The sequence below is a fragment of the Rhinatrema bivittatum genome, chromosome 16 (assembly GCF_901001135.1).
Source record: "Rhinatrema bivittatum chromosome 16, aRhiBiv1.1, whole genome shotgun sequence".
NCBI classification, from domain to species: domain Eukaryota; kingdom Metazoa; phylum Chordata; class Amphibia; order Gymnophiona; family Rhinatrematidae; genus Rhinatrema; species Rhinatrema bivittatum.
The window spans coordinates 63601085-63622196 of record NC_042630.1 but is presented as its reverse complement, the minus strand read 5'-3'; the positions used below and the strand labels follow the sequence as shown (position 1 = coordinate 63622196).

The 21112-nt window shown below is 46.3% G+C and overlaps 1 protein-coding gene across 1 annotated transcript in view; it reads right to left on the bottom strand.

Annotated features, from left to right (window-relative positions):
- Nucleotides 1-19049, bottom strand: part of LOC115077781 (vomeronasal type-2 receptor 26-like) — a 117686-nt gene extending 98637 nt beyond the window's left edge. The window contains exons 1-2 of the mRNA XM_029580066.1: nt 18967-19049; nt 11904-12195 (exon numbers count right to left, since the gene is read on the bottom strand). Coding sequence (XP_029435926.1) covers nt 11904-12195; nt 18967-19049 — 375 coding nt within the window. The remainder of the gene's footprint in view (nt 1-11903; nt 12196-18966) is intronic.
- Nucleotides 19050-21112: the final 2063 nt, after the last annotated feature.

Sequence of the window (21112 nt, the reverse complement as noted above, 5' to 3'; positions counted from 1 at the left end):
CCAGGAAGTGGTTCTCCATGGATGGATAATAATAGCAGAAGAATCCGTCGATGTTCAACCAAGCGCTTCAGAATAAAATTACCTCTGTCACCGGAGTCAATGAAGGTGAGAGTCTGAAATTCAAGACCTCTGCAGAGCAGAAATACAGGTAATGATAATGGAGAAGTAGAAGAGGTAAGGCCCAGAAGAAGTCCTCCCGCAGATCCCAGGACCGTCAGTTTCCCGGACAAATGGTACAGGTTTGGACTGTGTGTCCCGATTGGCCACAGTACATGCATAACCCCATGCACTTGCGATAACGTCTCTCCTTAGAAGTCAAATGGCTTTGGCCTAATTACATAGGTTCTTCCTCCTCTAGGAGTACAGACAGTAAGCTAGAAGCAGTAGGCATAGGTTTAGGATGGTTAGCCCCCACTGTGGACTTTCGTGGACTCTTAGCCTCCTGAGTACGATCGTGGATACGGCAGTCAATTCTCTCTGCTAGTTCCATCAGGGACTCCTGGGTATCAGGCAAGTCACGAGCCACTAATTCGTCCTTTACGCGGGAGTTGAGACCCCCCCCCCCCCCATGAATATGGCAGTAGGCATCCAGTGTCCCAATGTAGTTTGGATGCTAGAGTCTAATTCAATAGCAAGTCTGTAACTGGCTTGTTACCTTGTTGAAGGTTGAGCAAGGTGGATCCAGTGATGGTCTGGTAAGCCGGGTCATCAAACACAAACTTAAAACATTTTAGAAATCCTGGTAGGTCATTCAGGATGGGATCTACACATTCCCATAATGGTGAAGCCCAGGCCAGGGCTCTTCCTTCTAGGAACGACATGATGTAGGTGGTCTTTGAAGCTTCAGTGGGAAAGAGGGTAGGTTGTAATGAAAAATGCATGCTGCATTGATTAACAAACCCTCTGCACATCTTCGCTTCACCCGTAAAGTGGGTAGGTGTGGATAAAGTACAGTGCTCTTAAGGGTTACCACTGGTGACAGCAATTCCTTTACAAAAGGAGCTGAAGAGTTCGGTTGAGTGTGTAGCTGATTGAAGGCAGAAGCTAGGTTCTCCAAAGGCTTTTTTTGTTCTGTGATCCACTGGGCTAGGCTGGGGATGGCCTACAGGGCTGCAAGTTGAGCCGAGTCCATGGAGTTAGCAATCTGTTGTGTTTGAGGCATTGTGGACCCTTGGTCGCAATGGAGATGACTCCACCCATGGGGAGGGGCCCCGTGGGGAACCACAGCGATAGGCTGAGCACAGTTAGCAGACACAGTATGGATAGAGCAGGGGTGGGCAATTCCGGTCCTCAAGGGCTGAAAACCAGTTGGGTTTTCAGGATACCCCTAATGAATATGCATGACATAGATTTGCATACAACTGAGGCAGTGTGTATGCAGATCTCTCTCATGCATATTCATTAAGGATATCCTGAAAACCCGACTGGTTTGCAGCCCTCGAGGACCGGAATTGCCCATCCCTGGGATAGAGGCTTTATTGTCTGCTTGTAGATAGATGGTAAAGCAGGAAGGTAAGGCACTGATCCCAGAAGTGCCAGTACGTTCAACAGGCTCAGATGTGAAGTCTCACCCAGATGTTTCACGATGGCAAGACCCCACAGTGTGGGTGACGTCGCAGCTGGTGGGTGGAGCTGGAGCACTGGATCGTAGAGGTACTCACAGGAATAATGGCATCTTCCTGATGGTTTAAGGTTGGGACCGAAGGTCCATGATGCAGGATATAATGGGGGGGCAGGCCTTCAAGGAGCGAGTACCCGATGATTCAATATCATGAAATGTAGAAAAGAGAGAAAGACCCCCGAAGAGTGGTTGTCTAGTTAGAGAGGACCCCGTAGGGAGTTGGAAACGAGAGACCTCTGAGGAGTGGGTATCTTGAGCTTCTACTGGAGCAAGACCACTCTAAGCGAGCAGCTTAGAGTGGTCAGAGTAGCTTAAACCGAAGTCCTTTCTAACTCAAGGTGGAAGTGAAAACGGAGGCTAGATATACCCGGAAGTACTGACGTCATGCGGTGGGGCTTCCCCCGAGTTTCCCACCATGACATGTATTTGAGCATAGGAGATGTGCCCGCTCGTGCCCGAGGAAACCACGGGAGTAAGCATGGTGGATGGGGATGCCCATGCTGGTCTGGAAACACCGAGACCCTCTACACTTGGCACCGGAGGCAGCCATCTTGCCCAGAGAGAGAGAAAGGGGAGAAAAAGAGGTATGGCAGAGCGATCGCAGCCAACTGCGACCAACGGATGCAACACTTTTAATACTCGGGATGGACATTTCAAATATTTAGTAATGCCTTTCGGACTGTGCAGCGCACCTGCAGTCTTCCAGTCTATGATTAATGACATTTTTTGGGATCTATTGTATACTAAAGTAGTTGTCTATCTAGATGACTTACTGATTTTCTCCCGAGATCTTCAATCTCTCCGCTATGATGTCCAACAAGTATTGCAATGCTTGCGAGCTCACAAGCTTAATGTAAAGTTGGAAAAATGCATTTTTGAAGCCAAGTCCTTGCCTTTTTTGGGATACATTATTTCCAATACCAGGTTCCAAATGGATCCATATAAAGTGGCCTGCATTCAGGACTGGCCCCAGCCCTCCGGTCTGTGCTCCTACAATGATTCTTGGGTTTTGCCAATTTTTATAGGCACTTCATCACTCATTACTTCCAATTAGTTGCTCCATTGACTGCTTTGACTCATAAAGGAGCCAATACCAGAGAGTGGTCTGTGGAGGCAATGGATGCTTTTCCCAGGCTTAAAAAGGCCTTCCTTTCTGAAACCTGCCTCTACCACCAAGATCCTGCATGTCCTTTTGTTTTAGAAGTGAATGCCTCCTCAACTGCTGTTGAGGCTGTCTTGGGTCAAATTTCTACTAAAGGTGTTTTCCACCCTTGTTCCTATTTTTCTTGCAAATTCTCCGCTGCTGAAAAAGGATATGGTATCAAAGATAAGGAGCTCCTGGCCATAAAATTGGCCTTTGAGGCTTGGCGAAAATGGTTGGAAGGAGCTCAATATACCATTACGGTCTATACCAACCATAAGAATTTAGAACATCTGGTTGCTGTGGGGGCGGAGCCAAGATGGTGGTGCTATAGCAGCATGGCTCAGGATGCTGCCCAATTTCAATTGATTTCTTGGAATAATGGCCCCAGAACAAAAGGGAAGGGTTAGGGTGTACCCCAGAGCCCCTTCCCTTCCTTCAGGACAGCAGACCATTATAGAGATGTTTGCAGGCTACTCAAAACAGGGGGTGCAATGCTCCACGGAGGTGACGGTGGGAGGAGTGGCAATCAACCCTGGAGAAACCATCTTAAGCCCTCCAGACTCTCAGACACCTCCAATGCCAATCCCCCAGGACTTCTCAAGCCCAGTGAGTGCAGAAATGGCCCTGACGGGACAAGCTTATGCAACTGTGGGAGCCACCGTGGGAAGTGGGAGTAATGTACAAGGCCTGGAAGGAGAAATAATGGCAGATCTGCAAGCAGCAAGTTTGATTCCTGAAACTGTGTTTTCATTGAAAGCCTTAACTGGTGAAGTTGATGAGTCTGAAGCAGTGAATGCCATGTTTCCTAAACCCCTGGTAGTGACAATGGATTCCCTATGGGGGCTGATGGCAAAGTTGGGGTTAGCACTACAAAAATACTCCCAACAACTATTGTGTCCATCGGTTCCCAACACCCTCTCTCCGCCCTTCTTACTTCTTTGGTGCCTCCCTCTTCATCAGCGGGAAGATTGGCTGCCGCGGAGTTCTTCTGCCGAAGTCCTCCGGCGTCCCCGGACCGGCTGGATGCTGCAAACTGTTTCCTGGAGGCCTAGGGGTGCACATGCAGCATGGCCCCGACTGAAGTACCAGCGATGGCGCGAACCTTGGGGGTGTCCCCCGAAGATGACGTCACCCGCGATGGATATATAAGGTTTTAGAATTTGCTAACACATCAAGTTAGCAAGGGCTACTCTGCCTAAGCTACTCTGCCTCCTTGGACTTAATAGAGGTACCCGCTCCTCGGGGGACTCGCGCTCTCCTTTGTTTTTCAGGTGACAGTCTGAAACCGGTACTCGCTCCTCGAGGGCCCTCGTTCCAAGACTTACTCAGTACTCTCTTCTGCCTGGAAGTCATCACTGCCAACTACATCAGTTACCATCGCTCTCTCTGAGCTTTCCCTGGAACCAGGTACTCGCTCCTTGAGGGCCTATACATTCCAGCTCCTGGGCTTCTATGAGACATTGTGTGAGTGTTACCATCTGGTTCAGTACATGAACTCTGCATACCCTGCCTACTCACTATATTTAAGTGTCTCTACAGCTTAGCCTCCAGGGATCGCTGTTCCAGTATCTGAGGGACTACAGCCCAGCCGGGTAGTCCAGCTCACTACTGCCACCTCTGGTGGTTCAGTATACTGTCTAATAAAAGAACTAGTGTGTGTCTGTCTCCTAACCCTGAGCCTGACCAGTGGTCCCTCTCGGGATCTTCCCCCGGAGGTGTGGTCATCTGCCACCGGTCCAAGGATCCACCCACAACTCTGCTAAATAACAACAGATTGCTAATCCCAAGCAGACTGTTAACTCCGAACTAAACAACAACAACAAAAATGTTTATTTTAAATTTGGAAAACGTGACCCAGGACTTTAACACAAAATATTCGAACCAACAACAGAGGATCCAGCAGTTAGAGGATCAAACTAAGAAGTTTAAAGATACTCAGGTGGCATTGGTGCAGGATCATGTTATCCTGAATAGGTAAATGGAACAAATGGAAAATAAGATCAGACACCTGAACCTTAGGTTTATTAATTTCTCTAAGGTTCTTGGAGAGCAACCAAGGATAACATTAAGGAAATACTTGACTGAGGTATTAAAGATCACACTAGAAAATATCCCTCCCTTAAACAAGGTGTTTTTCCTACCACATGCAAGGTCCATGGAAGAAGATATGGCACCCATGACTGATATGGCAAATTTGACCTCATTATACCTTTGAGATAATAGAGAGGTCAACTCTATTAGTGTCCTTCATATATACACAAGACCTCAGTTTAGTAATGAGAAATTACTTTTTAAATATGAGAGTAGGGTTTATAGGTAAGGTAGTCCAGGTGTTCCCTGACCTAGTCAAAGCTACCCAAGATAAAAGGAGAGGGTTCTTTGCCATGAAGCAGGAAGCCTGCTCCATTGGAGCTATATTCATGCTTAGATATCTGTGCCGTTGGTTGCAACCGTCCCTTCCCGATGGCTTCACTCCACCTACCTTTCTTTCTTTGCACCTCCTCTCGCTATGGATGGATGCCTGGCTGCCACGGCGTCTGCCTGCCGTCCTCTCCGGCATTCCCGGATCGGCTTGGGTGCTGCCTCCTGCCATGCTCTGCTGGTACCTTAGGACGCGCGTGCTGTGCGGACCTCACTCTTATTTCCTACATGGCGCGAACCTCAGGGGCATCCTCCTGTGATGACGTCATGCTGCCCAGATATTTAAAGCCTACAATGTTTGCTAGCCTTTGAGTTAGCAAGGGGTAATCTTATGGGTGGGATTCGCTCTCTGTACCCAGCTACTCTTCCTCTCCAATTCCATTGGGCTCTTAACATTAACGGGGTACCCTCTCCTCGGGGGCCTCAATTGCTTTTCAGGTCGCTATCAGGAAACCGGTACTCGCTCCTCGAGGGTCCATGTTCCCAGACTCGGTCCTACCTTCTCTTCTGCCTGGAAGGATTCACTATCTTCAACACCAGTGAGTACTACCATCTTCACCTCAGAGCTTTTCCCTGGACCCAGGGACTCACTCCTCGAGGGCCTGCCTCCGTTCCAGTCCTAGTGCCATCTCCTACGTGGAACCGCTGTTTGAGTACATTACCTTCAAGCCTCTCAGCTCTCAGGTTCTCACTCCTCGAGGGCCTGCTCTCCCTATCCTGGGGTTCTCCACACTGGGGCTTTGTGCATATTCCACTGTACTCATTATTCTCAGTTCTTTCCACTACAGCACTGCTACTGGAGGAGTCGCTGTTCCAGCACCTGAGGAACACTAGCCCAGCTGGGCTACGTCTACTGCTCACTACTGCCACCTCTGGTGGCTTAATCACATTGTCTAATAAAAGATCAATATCTGTGTTTGTGAGTCCTACGCTGAGCCTGACCTCTGGCCCCTCACGGGACTTCCCCCCGTGAGCATGGTCAGCTTCTACAGTGTCTCACTAATTATAACACCATTGTATTTTGAAAATGGATAATGTTACCTACGTTTTTTTTGTTCCTGAGCAATTGAAGGCATTGTTGGATAATAAGTAAAAAGTATTACCTAATCCAATAGTCCAGGATAACACTACAAGTGAGTCCTAAAGGAAAGGAATAGCCGTAAAACGTTAAGCTTATTCTTTGATAATTTGTTTCCTGTGATAATAATCTCATATTTATGGCATAAGCCCCCCATATTGTTATTTGGGGTCAAGTTAGAAAATATTATTTCCTTTTCTTAAACAGTTGTACTGTGAAAAAGCAATGAAAAAGTTTTGTTTCTTGGTTTCTGTGCAGAGTTTATTCTTTGTAATTCTTGATTAAATTAATAAACAGAAAAAAAAAAAAGAATTTAGAACATCTTCGCCAAGCCCAACGTCTAAACCCCCGTCAAGCTCGCTGATCCTTATTTTTTATGTTTTTGATTTTGTTCTTATGTTCTTATTGAAACCATGATTTGCAAGGCTGCCCAACGAACAAAGAATACTACAGATAAATATTAGTGGCCAGCACCTCAACTTAAGGTTGTAGAAAATGTTTGGCTTAGCACCCGCAATTTACGATTAAGGCGGCCTGCCACGAGGCTAGCCCCTCGCTACATGTGTCCTTTTCCAAATCTGAGACAGGTCACTCCTGTCACCTATCAACTGTGTCTTCCTCCATCATTTAAGATCCATAACATTTTCCATGTTTCCCTTTTGAAACCAGTTATCCAATCATGGTCTACATGTAAGCCGCCTGCTCCCCAGGAAATCTCCACTGAGGAGGAAGAGACACACCAAGTAAGAGAGATACTGAATGTTCGCCGTCGTAAGAGGCATTGGGAGTATCTCATAGCCTGGGAGGGGTACAGACTGGAGGAAAATTCGTGGGAAGGCGGATTTTCATACCACTCATCAAGGAAAGCCTAGGCCTCCAGGAGGAGGTCTTAAAGGAGAGGGTACTGTTGCGATTGGCGGTGACCGACCCCCATGGATGGCCGCACTTACCGGCAGTGACAGCCACGGCAGGGAGCCAGCAACCCGGCCCCTGCATCGCGGCTGCTTCAAGTCTCCATGGGTTCCCCGAACTGCCACCAGCAGCAGCAGATGCAGTTCTCCTCAGTGCTCCCCGCGCTTCCATCATTGGCGGCAGAAATGGCAGGGAACCGGCAGCATTGCTCCTGTAGGGACGGCCTCAGTCCCAGTCAGATGCAGGCACTTGGCTCCTCCCTCCAGTTAAAGGAGCCGCGGCAGGAAGTCATTCTAGGCTCCCAGGAACCACTTCCTTTCCAGGACTATTAAAGGAGGCTTCTGAGGGTTCCACAATGCCTTGCCATATGTCCAGCTTGGTGTGTCTATTGCCTTGCTTGTCTTGCTTTGACCTTGCTTCAGATTTGGACTTTGTCTTGCCTGCCGCCTGCTTCGGATTTGGACATTGCCTTGCCTGCTGCCTGCCTTTGACTTTGCTTCGGATTTGAACTTTGCCTTGCCTGCCGCCTGACTCTGACCTTGCTTTGGATTTGGACCTTGCTCGTTTTTGACTCTGCTTTGGATATGGACCCTGTCTTGTTTGCCGCCTGCATTCGACCCTGCTTCGGACCAAGACTTTGCTTTGCCAACTGCCTGCCCTCAACTCTGGACTGTCTTGAATTTTTCTGTATACTATCAGCCTAGCCGCTGCTTCTGCTGGCACAACTTGTCACCTGGTTGCTGTCACTGAGGTCCATCTCCCGCCAACGATGAAATGTGGAAAGCCTTTCATACATATCGTTGCGGCCCAAGTGTTCACCGATTCTTTGAATCATAACACTGTGTTGGAGGATCGTGTGCCATCAGGCTGCCGGCGCACAACCTGCGCCTGCCCCGAGGCAAGCGCAACAGATACGACAAAAATTTGGGGGTCTAGGTTAGGGCTGGGGATTGGGTTAGATTAGGAGAAAGGGAAGGGAGATTAGTGTAGGGGATGGGAAGTTCCCTCCCAGGCAGCTCTGAAATTGGAGTGGCCTGGGGGGGAACAGGAGAAGGCCGCGGGTGCCGGCGCATGCAAGTTGCACTAATGTGAACCCCCTTGCGTGCTAAATTTGACAGATAATGACCCAAAACGAAAATAATACAAAAAAATCGGTGCACATCTCTATGTATTAGGGATGTGCAGAGGGACACCATACGTTGCATTCGTGATTCGGATTCGTCGGGGAGCAGATACGTTGCATTTGGCCGTATGGTGCCCCGATGCATTAATACAGCGATTTCTATTCATGTGCCTGCTAAAATTCAAATTAACTACAACCCCCCACCCTCCTGATCCCCCAAAGACTTACCAAAACTCCCTGGTGGTCCAGCGGGGGGTCCGGGAACCAACCCCTGCACTCACACCCTCGGTGCTGGTTTCCTCATGACGCCGATAGCCTTTGTCACAGGGGCTACCGGTGCCATTGGTCAGCCCCTGTCACATGGCCATTGGCGCCATCTTGTGCTCCTACCATGTGACAGGGGCTGACCAATTGCACCAGTAGCCCCTGTGACATAGTATGGGCAAAGGCTATCGGCGCCATTTTGAATAGTGGCATCGGACGGCCGGAGTGCAGGAGGTCGCTCCGAGACCCCGAGGGACTTTTGGCCAGCTTGGGGGGCATCCTTGCCACAAGACCTGCCAAAAGTCCAGCAGGGGTCCGGGAGCGACCTCCTGCACGCCGGCCGTCCGATGCCAGTAATCAAAATGGCGCCGATCGCCTTTGCCCTCACTATGTCACAGGGGCCGACCGTCGGTACACCTTACACATGTGATAATGGCCCATTGCATTTTGAAAAATGACCTTCATTGTAAGAAACTAATAGGGGTATTCATCAAAATGCATTATGGTGTTAACACCATAATGCATGTGATAATAGTATTATCGCATGGCACGAATGCATATTTTTGGAAGGGGTGGGATTAGGATGGGGACAATATTTATTTATTTATTTATTTATTTAAAAACTTTTCTATACCGTCGCTAAGTTATATACCATCGCAACGGTTTACAAATAGGCACATAGACTAAGGTAAGTAAATGTAGGATATCTTACATTCTAACTGGTACCAATAAAGTTCGGTTACAATTTCATAAATAAAATCATTATTTGAGTAATGTTGGTCAAGTCCAGGTATATTATTGAGTTACTATCGCTTTGAAATATTACTTCTTAAAAGTAGGATTGATTAAATTCATTCTCATCTGCATTACCTTGTACTTTCATTCTCTACCCTCCACACTCTTTAGTGAAGGCTTTTTTAAAGAGCCATGTTTTTAGATTTTTCTTACAAGTTTTGAGATTATTCTGTAATCTGAGTTCGGGTGGCATCGTGTTCCATAGTATGGGCCCAGCCAATGATAAAGCCCTTTCTCTCACTTGGGTTAATTTTCTGACTTTACTGAAGGGATTGTTAGTAGTGCTTTGTTTGCTGAGCGGAGGTTTCTTTGTGGAACGTGTACTCGTAAGGCTGTGTTTAGCCAGTCTGCTTCTTTATCATATATATTAGTTTGTGTATGGTGCATAAGGCTTTGTATTTTATCCTGTATTCGATGGGTAACCAATGTAAGTCTGCTAGAGTTTCGGTTATATGGTCCCTCCTCTTTTTCCCATTAGTATTCTGGCTGCAGTATTTTGAAGTATCTGGAGTGGTCTTATCGATGTGCTTGGGAGTCCTAGTAAGAGTGCGTTGCAATAGTCAGTGCTAGAAAAGATAAGTGTTTGCAATACTGTTCTGAAGTGGGCAGGCGTGAGTAATGGTTTCAATCTTCTGAGAACCATAGGTTTTGGGTAGCCTTCTCTTACTTTTATAGATATGTGTTGCTTCAGGTTGATTTCTGGGTCCATTATTACTCCCAGATTCCTTACTTTTTCGGCTAGCTCAATTTTTTGGTTATTTCTTAGGGTTATTGGTGTTTGAATGATTTTAGTATGTTTTCTCTCAAGGTGAAGGAATTCAGTTTTGTCAATGTTGATAACCAGTTCCATCTGGTTTAGTAGTTGTTTAATTATATCTAGGTACATGTTAGCTAGATTTAATGTTTTTTCAATTGTGTCGTCTATTGGTAGAATTAATTGAATGTCATCTGCGTAAATGTAATGTATTATCCCTAGGCCTGCCAGCAGATGACATAAGGATAGCATATATATGTTAAAGAGGGTAGCAGACAGCGCTGAACCCTGAGGTACTCCTGTTTCAAGTTTAAATTTTTCTGATAATGTGTTTTTTATCTGGACTTGAAAGAACCTGTTGTTTAGGTAGGATCTGAACCAGTTTATTGCTTTGTCACATAATCCAATTTCTTCGCCTTTTTAGTAGTATTTTGTGGTTTACTGTATCAAAGGCTGCAGATAAGTCGAGGATATAATGTTTACTGTTATCAAAACCTCTTAGTATGTTGTCTGTTAGTGAGAGAAGTAATGTCTCACTAACAGAGACACCCATGGTGCATATCACATGCATAACACTATGGGTGTTATGCATGTGATATTATAGGATTTTTTGATAAACCTAGGGGTTAGGGCCTGATTTTCTAAGACATTTCACCCATATCACAATACATTTTGCCAATTGCATTCTGGCCCTTTCTGGGCTTGGGGTGGAGGGGGAGGGGAGGAGGACTAGGAGAAGAGTGGGAGAGATAGAGAGAGAGTGAGTGAGAGAGAGAGAGAGCTTTGGGGAGGCCTTCACAGTATTCAACTATTTATATGACTAAAGGAGGTCCAGCTAATAGCTCAAGGTGAGGTGTCGGTGGTGGTTTTGGGTTTAGGGGCCAGTTTTACATGAAAAGTGAGAAGTACAAACATCACAGTACACCACAGTGATGATTTGACATCATTTGGGTGAGTAAAGTCTCACAAAGATGAGATTTCTACAATGTTTTCTCACCCTAGCTTGATGGACTCTATAACAGGGTATCATCAAGCTAGGCCGAGATATCATAGTAAAAATCTTATCTTTGTAAGACTTTTCTCTCTTCACCGAGGTGTACTGAGTGGATCGTATGTCTCACTCTGATTGTAAAACTGGACCCTAAACCGTAAACCACCTCTGACACCTCACTTCGAGCTTTTAGATGGCCCTCCAATAAAGATTTAAATAGTTGACTACTATGAGGACCTTATAAATACTCTCTCTCGCTCTCTCTCCTAAGAAATAGAAGTATTGTGGGGTGCAAAAACTCTACCAATGTGTGTGCTAATTCTAAACATGCCCATTTTTCTTACCATGGGTGTTATGCATGTGATATTATAGGATTTTGATAAACCTAGGGGTTAGGGCCTGATTTTCTAAGACGTTTCACCCATTATTTGTCTGTGAGGGAAACATTTCTTTAATAAGTTGTTACATCTCTATTTTGACTGACAAAGTCTAATCTTGCTGTGTTCATATGAAATAGTTCAACCAAGTCAAGCCCCAATTCTACTGACATATTTTGTGTAATCTTAAGCATGCTTTTCTTTGGTTTTCACCAAAATAAATTTCCTGTGAAGGCTCTACCATGATTAATAATAGTTCTAAGTCTAGGTGGCAAATTATTGCATTAGTTGTACAAGTTTAGCAAGCTATCATACCCAGAAATCACCTGCATTAAAACAGGCTGTGAAAACAAGGCCAAGACAAAGCAGTTAAGGATGCAGAAGACCCAAGCAATTATACTGAGAGACAAGTTCTTGATTTACCTGTGGGTACCTATAGATCCCTGTAACTCTGGCAATTGCATGTGATGTTACTGAAGAGAAGCTTCCAATTAAACCAGCCAACTGGCCTTGCTGGTGACAGCTAAAGCCAGGAACAGGATTCATTATTCCTGATAAGATCATCAGAGTACCACATAGTGAAAAACCTGCATCATTGCAAGAGTCAGAAATATGGAAGCCCAGGGTGATGTTGGGTAATATCTCCAAATTTTGGTTAATCTCCTGAATGGCAAAATAAAAGGCGAAGAGATGCCGAAAATAACGTAGACTCCATCTGAGAGTAAGTAAACATATCTTTAATAGATATTCAATAATTTAATGATTCACATATACTGAAATTGAGAAAAAGCATAAGCTAAAGATATCTATGCAACTGCACCATAATACTGAGCTACAGCACCTTCTCCTATGCCACTATAGAAACCCACCAACAAAGTCTACAAGTGTTCCTCAACCCTATCATTGTACTTCCTATGAATTGTGATGCCTTTCCCCCAGTCTCCATATTTGCTCATTCATCTCAATCCCAACCTGCATCTCCCCTTTTTATTCAATTACTGAAACCCTCAAGCACACATGGATTCTATCTTGACCTGCAGGTTACCCCCTGCTTGCTAGTCCTAATGGACTTAAAATCAATTATTGTACTTTTATTGACATCCCAATCCAATCCAATCCTATCCAACTCGGTTTGTCTTTTTAGATTGCTAATCCAAAGTGTCCAAAATGTTAAGCATAGCAAATCAAATAAGCAACATGCAGGACATTTGACATCAAACTTTGTTGAAGATTGGGGTCAGAACCGTATTATTTAATTATTAATTTAAAACTTTTTAATCCCACGATATTCAGCATCACTGTTCAAAGTAGATCACAGATCTACATCAGTACTCATTAGTCAGACAGACAATACAAATAAAATCAGAAAAATGATTAAATCATCACTTGAGAAACATTAAGAATGTGTTTTAAAAAAGCTGTTTAAACAGGTCTTTAATTTGTTCTTAAAATATTTGCTGTCAGCATCTTATTTATTTATTTCTAAGATTTCTGTGCCACTTTATCTTCGAGTCAAATTAGCTTACAGTTAAAAATGTATATAATTGAATAAGTACAATAGCAAAAACCAATAAAAAAAACAAAGTTAATACAATTATATAATTAAAATCAACAACTGTCATGCATAGAACAAGAAATTCAACTATGAAATGTGGTTACACATTAGAGGTTTCTCAAAATAAGAGGGTTATAGATGTTTTCTAAAAGTCTTAATGCTGCCTTCTTTATGAATATCAATGTGCAATTGATTTGTCCGTGTTGGGCCCATATGCAGAAGCTTTTTTCTCTGCATTCGGTGGGGCATCATATTCAGTAGGTCATCTAGTGGACAAGTTATCCAACTAAAGTTAGCCATATTACTTGTCCTTTATATTCTGCGAGCTGAACGTCTCACTCTATAAACTAGTTCATACTTATCTGTCTACATGTAGCAGGATAACAAAAGATATAGCCGGGTAGGGGTGTGCATTCGTTTTGAACTTAAATGGAAAACGCAACTTATTTTTCTTTTTTAACTTAAAAAAATGATGAGGCGTAAACGATCGGATTTCCAACTTATTCAACATAGCTATGTTGAATACGTTGGAAATCGTGATTGTTGATCTAAATAAAAATTTAAACCCCTCACCCTCCTTAATCCCCCCCCAAGACTTACCAAAACTCCCCAAGCTGGCCAAAAGTTCCGTGAGGGTCCCGGGAGCGGACCCGAGGGGAATCACGTGACATCGGCGTCACTCCGTCGTGACGCCGTCACGTGGTCCATCGCGGTTCCGCTCCCGGACCTCTCGTTGGGCCCAAAAGGAACTTTTGGCCAGCTTGGGGGGGTCAGGAGGCCCCCCCAAGCTGGCCAAAAGTTCAGTTTGTTCAAAACGAGGGCTCCGGGAGCGAAATCCCGGTGGACCACGTGACGGCCGCGTCATCGACGTGACGTGGCCGTCACGTGGTCCACCGGGATTTCGCTCCCGGAGCCCTCGTTTTGAACAAACTGAACTTTTGGCCAGCTTGGGGGGGCCTCCTGACCCCCCCAAGCTGGCCAAAAGTTCCTTTTGGGCCCAACGAGGGGTCCGGGAGCAGAACCGCGATGGACCACGTGACGTCGGCGTCACGACGGAGTGACGCCGACGTCACGTGATTCCCCTCGGGTCCGCTCCCGGACCCCTCGTTGGGCCCAAAAGGCACTTTTGGCCAGCTTGGGGGGGTCAGGAGGCCCCCCCCCCCAAGCTGGCCAAAAGTTCCTTTTGGGCCCAACGAGGGGTCCGGGAGCAGAACCACGATGGACCACGTGACGTCGGCGTCACGACGGAGTGACGCGGACGTCACGTGATTCCCCTCGGGTCCGCTCCGGGACCCCTCGTTGGGCCCAAAAGGCACTTTTGGCCAGCTTGGGGGGGCCTCCTGACCCCCCCAAGCTGGCCAAAAGTTCAGTTTGTTCAAAACGAGGGCTCCGGGAGCGGAACCCCGGTGGACCACGTGACGGCCGCGTCATCCACGTAATGCGGACGTCACGTGCTCCTCGCAAAACCACTGGGAGGAATGGCTTCCTGACTCCCCGCTGGACCACCAGGGAATTTTGGTAAGTTTTGGGGGGGATTAAGGAGGGTGAGGGGTTTAAATTTTTATTTAAATTTTTATTTGCACATATGGACATAGACTCAACTTATGGAATTCTCCATATGTCCATATTGACCGCAAATGAGCCCCCCATTCGACTTATGGACTTATGAACATAAACTTTCGGGCTGCACATCCCTATAGCCGGGTACATGTGAATATAGCACAGTAGGTTTTTTAGTTATCCAGCTTTGTGTGGCAGGATAATATATTTCTTAACCAGATAGCTTTAAAATATATCCGGCTAAGTAGCACTGTTAGTAACCAATGCAATAAAGAGAAATAATAGGGCAAGCAGGCTAATCCCCTCCCTGCCCCCCAAAAATTATACAAAGGCCCCGTTGGGCCATGCTATCTTTACCTCCAATCTCATTTTATTCCTTTTAGCAATCCCCGGTATTTTACCCAGACCCTGTGTTCCTCTTTTTGATAAACTGTAGGATCGGCTGATCCCTCTCCCTTCAGTCCCATCCACCTAACCTCCCATAAAGATGACAAATTGCACAGCCCCCTCCCCCTTCCTGCTTTCCCCTGACCCTTCCCATCCCCCCAGGATACCTCTGCCCACTCCAGGGACCTCCAGCACTGCTCTGACAGAGGCAGCATTGGAAGCATAAGCTTGAAATTAAATGTACATAAGAGGATTGTGAGAAATTGTGACATGACCTTGCAAAACTGGGAGAGTGGGCATGCAAATGGCAAATGATATTTAATGCTTCACTATAGGAGGGATCTAAATGTTATTATATTAATACAATAAATAAATAAATAAATAAATAAATACATGATTTGCATCAACTTGCACTTAGGGAAAGATAACCCATATTATAGCTACATGTCCAAGGTATCGAACACCACTGCTCTATAAAATATATATAACAAGCCGTTAAGCCCGTTAAAACGGGCTACATCCCTCTGTCTCTCACCTCCCCCTCATTCTCTCTCCCCTCACTCTTCACCACCCCCCTCCCCCACCCACTCCTCTCCACCCTCCCTCTCCTCTCACTCAGTCCCTCCCTCCCTCCCTCCTCTCCCTCACTCCCTCCCACTCAGTCCCCCCTCTCTCTCCCTCCCACTCACTCAGTCCCCCCTCTCCCTCCCACTCACTCAGTCAGTCCCTCCCTTCACCCGCCTCCATTTCCTTCCGACGCCGTACTCGCAACTCCTCGCAGCCCACACCCACCTCCATTTCCTCCCAGCGCCGTAAGCGCGACTTCCCGCAACCCTCACCCGGCTCCATTAACTCCTCCCGCTCCTGCCGGCAGATCTCGGGGGGGGGTGTCACTCCTGCGCCCCCCCCCCCCGAGATCTGCCGGCAGGAGCGGGAGGAGAAGTAGCGGCACCGCGCGCGCGCGGTGCCGCTACTTCTCCTCCCCAGATCTGCCGGCAGATCTCGGGGGGGGGGGGGTGTCACTCCCGCGCCCCCCCCCCGAGATCTGCCGGCAGATCTGGGGAGGAGAAGTAGTGGCACCGCGCGCGCGCGGTGCCGCTACTTCTCCTCCCGCTCCTGCGGCCCCACCGCCATTTTTTTTTCTGACCGACGTCCTTGCCCGCACATGCGCAGTAGAGCGCAGCTCTACTGCGCATTTGCGGGCCGTCGGTCACAGGCCATTTATAAGGTAGATAATACAAGCATGTAGTTAGTATTGTCAAAACCTCCCCTGATGACATCTAGACTTGATTTCAAAAGTAGCTCAATACTATAATGATAATGAGGTCTAACACTAAATTGGAATGGCTCTGTCTTCATTCCTAACTGGGGCTTGTTCCAGACTGAGTCCTGCCAATGAGGACGCTCGGGTGTGAGTTGTTTGCAATCGGCATTTTCTTGTGGAGAGGACCGCTAGCTATGACTTATCTGCAGGACATAAAGGCCAGAGGGGGAATATATTCCTTCAACATCTCCTCCAGGTACATTTTCTTTATGTTTTAAAATGTATTTTAAAACTTTCTGGGAGAAAATGTGGCTCTAACAATGAAGGGGAGTTAAGCCCTCCGCACTCACAACCAATAATTAATACGGCTACATCATTTTGCATTTTCTATAAAGCATGCAACTATCCTTTTGTTAGGCCAACATGAAGTGAATTGCAGTAGTCCAATTGGTTCAAAACCACTGCATGAACTATAGTGTGAGAATCCTCCTTCATAATGACATATTTGGCATTTTAAAAGTTAAGAAAATGAGGATTTCTGCATTGCATTTAACTGGGAATGTAATGTGACATCAAAATCCAAAATCAAATCCAGATTACAATTTTATTTGAAATAGAACAAACCTGGTTATCCAATTGTATATAATGCAAGTCAGCAGAAGTTTTATCCAGTTTGGTCTTTCTAATGTTCAGAATTAACTTATTAGGCTGAAACCACTCTATTGAATTGAAACTAGGGTATGAAATAGAATATTACAACCAAGTGGTTTGATTTCACAAGAAAGGAACAACATTAAAAGCTAAGTACAAATTATATGGCTGTTTTCTGAACAAGAGGCTGCGGGATAAAGAAAAGTAAATTATGACATCATTTATGAAGGTTAGATAATGTTTTAGATATGCTTCATTTTCATTTTTAATTTTAGATGTAAAATAATAAAAAATTGGGATAAAAATAGAATACAATTTAAATTTGAAATAAATTAAATTAAAAACAAATATAATAGGGAGGATGGAGATTATGTGGACCAATGTTTAAATAATCATACAGGACTCTATGGGATAAAATCCCTTGAGTTTAAAAATCTGTTCTGAGGTCTGTTCCTCCTGTTCACAGAGCAGTGTGATGTGCGGGAATCAATATTTTGTATTACGTTGTGTGCACATATAGATCCCGGTCTCTGTTAGTTATTGAAGCTCAGGAAGTGACACAGCGCAGGACTGACTGCTGATCTAGCTTGACTCACATTGAATAATTTTACATTTCTCCCCCTCTATGGTTCACCTGAGCGCTGTAACAGAAGCAAGGTAAATTCACCAGGAAACATGTTGGCACACATTTTGGAGGGATTTTTGAAAGTACCCAGCCAGGTAAATAGCCCTTGTCTAAAACCGTCCTTCTTAATGCATAGAGAGGAATGCTCCTTCTGTCACATGAAGCACAATTTAACCTTAATTAAGAGGAGACATTCAGAGGGTCGAGAAGAGAGCAGGGCAGGGAAACAATGCACACAGATTGTATTTCTTCTACACAAAGATTTTACAGGGGAAAGTCCATGGATGATTTCTTACCAAAAAACCCATAACACAGCTAACTTCTGAAAATTAGGTCCATGGGAACAAAAGTGCCTAAGATCTTTGCATCTAAGCAGGCTCCTGATAATTCTCCTGCAACACTTGCTATCTTGGGTAATCACTAAGACAAAGGCAGAACCAAAGCAATGAATGGAGAAAATCTTAAATGCTGGTCCTGCAGACTATCACTTCTGGGTGTGTTATAGGGTAAATGCCACATGTGAGGGAGAGAATGATGTGGTCACATGAATCCTATGAAATACCTTCTAATAAAGCAAACATTGTGCACCTTAGATATTGCAGTCACTCACCCTTTCAGATCACATTAAGATGAGAAACAACCTACATTTTATTCAGATTAAAAATAAAATGCTACCCAATGAGACAAAAATAGAAAACTACTTACCCAGCACATGAATGAGGAGCAGGGGATGTTCTAAAAGATTGCAAAGGTATCATGGCAAAATTAGACATCTGAATTATCCCGCCCAAGATCAGGTCACCACCACTGTAGTAAGTCTTGGCTGTATTACCAAATGGGATACAGATAGGTGCGGGGCCTTTGTTTTCAATAACAGCTGGAGTGAACATCTCCACAGAGTTACTCACTATCACAAACGTGGGTTGTGGATCCATTTCCTTTTTAACAGGCTTTCTGCTCTGGCTCCAGTCCAGCCTATCTTTGCCTTGAGTAAGCACAAGTTGACTGTAGAGTGAACAGAAGATATTTGAAGACTTTAAGAAAAAGATTTGCTATTTTCCAGCTCCTGTGAAACGGGGGATTTGTTCTTCATCTGAATGGATGAGTATTCAGGCAGTTGCTATATGTAACCGTAGTCCATGCTGCACTATAATTGCAGGGCAGATGCAAATAAGGTACTCAGCTGTGATGACACATTTGTTCACATCTCTTGTGTAATGCCATTGCAGATACAATTGTTAGTTAGATAAAATAATATAATTATTATTATGTCACAAAAACTGAACTTTAAAGCATGTTTTGCTCTAAAGCCTGTTTTGAATCCTGCATTCCTCTGATTCTGTTTGTGACCTTGAAACTAGAGGAGAGGACGATGAGCTGTTACTTCAGAATGGCAGATTTAACAAAACTTTATCATACAACTGGTGCCATGGGAGGCGCTTACCTGGATGGCCCAGAGGCCGCAGAAGTCAGGGCCTTGCCTGGTTGCTCCCCCAATGCCGTATGCTCCAGCTGCCCGACCACCATCATGCCGGAACCTCAGGAGCCGTGCTGGGCTTCCCCATTGTGGCAGGAGACCGCCGACGTTCTCTGCTCCCTCTGGGGGGAGGGGCTCTTGCCCCCATCCTCCTCCATGGCAGGTGCCGCCCTGGACTTCCACCTTCGTGGCTCGGATGTCGTCGCTCCTTTGTCGGGCCTGGTTGAGGCCTGTTCCGGTTCCTCCTCACACTGCTGCTGCAGGACCGCTGTACAGGGTCCTGCAGACTTCCTCTTCCTGCTCCTCCTAGGGGGCAGGCCCACGGCTCTCTTCCCTTCTTATAGGGAAAATGGAGGTGGGGTCCTCCTGTGAGCTCTTTCCCGGGCATAGTCCCTTCTGCCTACAAAAGGCTACTGCTGTCAGTTCCAACTTGCCTTTGCAAGGAGCTAGTCTTCTGGTACTAGTCCCCCTTAGGACACCTTTCTTCCATGTCCTGGATTCCATGTCTTGTCTTCGCTCCAAGTGTTCAGATGTCCTCGCTCCAAGTGTTCCTGATAGGGGTGTGCAATTGTTTCTAACGTATTGGTAATCCGCAACATATAGGGTCATATTCATTGTATTTGTGGGGAAGCGAAACGTATCGAGATTCCCCACGAATACAACGAATCTTCGCCGAATTATTCGGCAATCTAAAGGAATGAATTGTACCAACCCCCCACCCTTCTGACCCCGCACTACTTAACAAAACTCCCTGGTGGTCCAGCGGGGGGCCCGGGAGCCATCTCCTGCACTCACACCCTCGGCTGCCAGTATTCCAAATGGTGCCGATAGCCTTTGCCCTCACTATGTCACAGGGGCCGACCAATGGCACTGGTAGCCCCTATGACATAGTGAGGGCAAAGGCTATCAGTGCCATTTTGAATACTGGCAGCCAACGGACCGAGTGCATGAGGTTGCTCCTGGACCCCCGCTGGACCACCAGGGACTTTTGGCAAGTCTTTTGGGGGTAAGGAGGGTCCCCCCCAAGAATTGTCAAAAGTCCCTGGTGGTCCAGCGGGGGTCCAGGAGCGATCTCCTGCACTCAGGCCGTCGGCTGCTGGTAATCAAAATGACGCCAATAGCCTTTGCCCTCACTATGTCACAGGGGCTACCAGTGCCATTGGTCAGCCCCTGTCACATGGTAGGAGCACAAGATGGGGCCGGCCATACATTGCTCCTACTATGTGACAAGGGCCGGCCAATGGCACCGGTAGCCCCTGTGACATAGTAAGGTCAAAGGCTATCGGCATCATTTTGAATAACGGCAGCCAAGGGCATGAGTGCAGGACCACCCACTAGACCACAATGGAGTTTTGTTAAGTCTTGGGGGGATCAGGAGGGTGGGTGTTTGTAGTTAATTCAATTTTAGTCGGGAAACGAATAAGAATGAACGCATTAATGTATCGGGGGCCCCTCTTGCCAAATGCAACGTATCTGCCCCCCCCCCCCGATGAATACGAATTCCAAATGCAACATATGGCGTCCCTCTGCACATCCCTAGTTCCTGAAGTCTTCATTCCAAGGCAGCAAGTCTTCCCTTGATTCCGGCTTTTAACCTCCTTCCACTGAACCCCGCCTCAGTGCTCCGGCCCAGAGTCCCGCCTCTGGATTCCTGACTCTGAGTTTTGTCTCTGAGCTTCTCCTTGAACTGTGTCCAGGTCTTCAGGAGCTCCTTGCACTTGCCTCCATCTCCTATGATCAAGTTCCAAGTCCTTGTCTTCATTCCAGTATCTCCACGTCTTGATGTCCTCACCTCCTGGTTTCCGTGTGGCTCTGCTATCCTGTCCCTGCATGGTCTGCGACCAGCCCGGTGGGGTTGTGTAGGGCATGCAGTGGTCGAGTGGTCCGTGACCATCCCTGCTGGGGTGTGTAGGGCGCTCAGTGGGATTCCAGTTGTCTTGTCGGATCTTCAGTTACAGTCCTCGTCTCATCAGATCTTCAGTTATAGTCTTCATTTCATAGGATCTTCAGTTACAGTCCTCGTCTTGTTTCCTGTGTCATTCCAAGACTCAGACGTGTCTCACCACAAGGGCACACACCACTTGTCCTGCGTTGGGGAGCGCCCCCTAGTGCT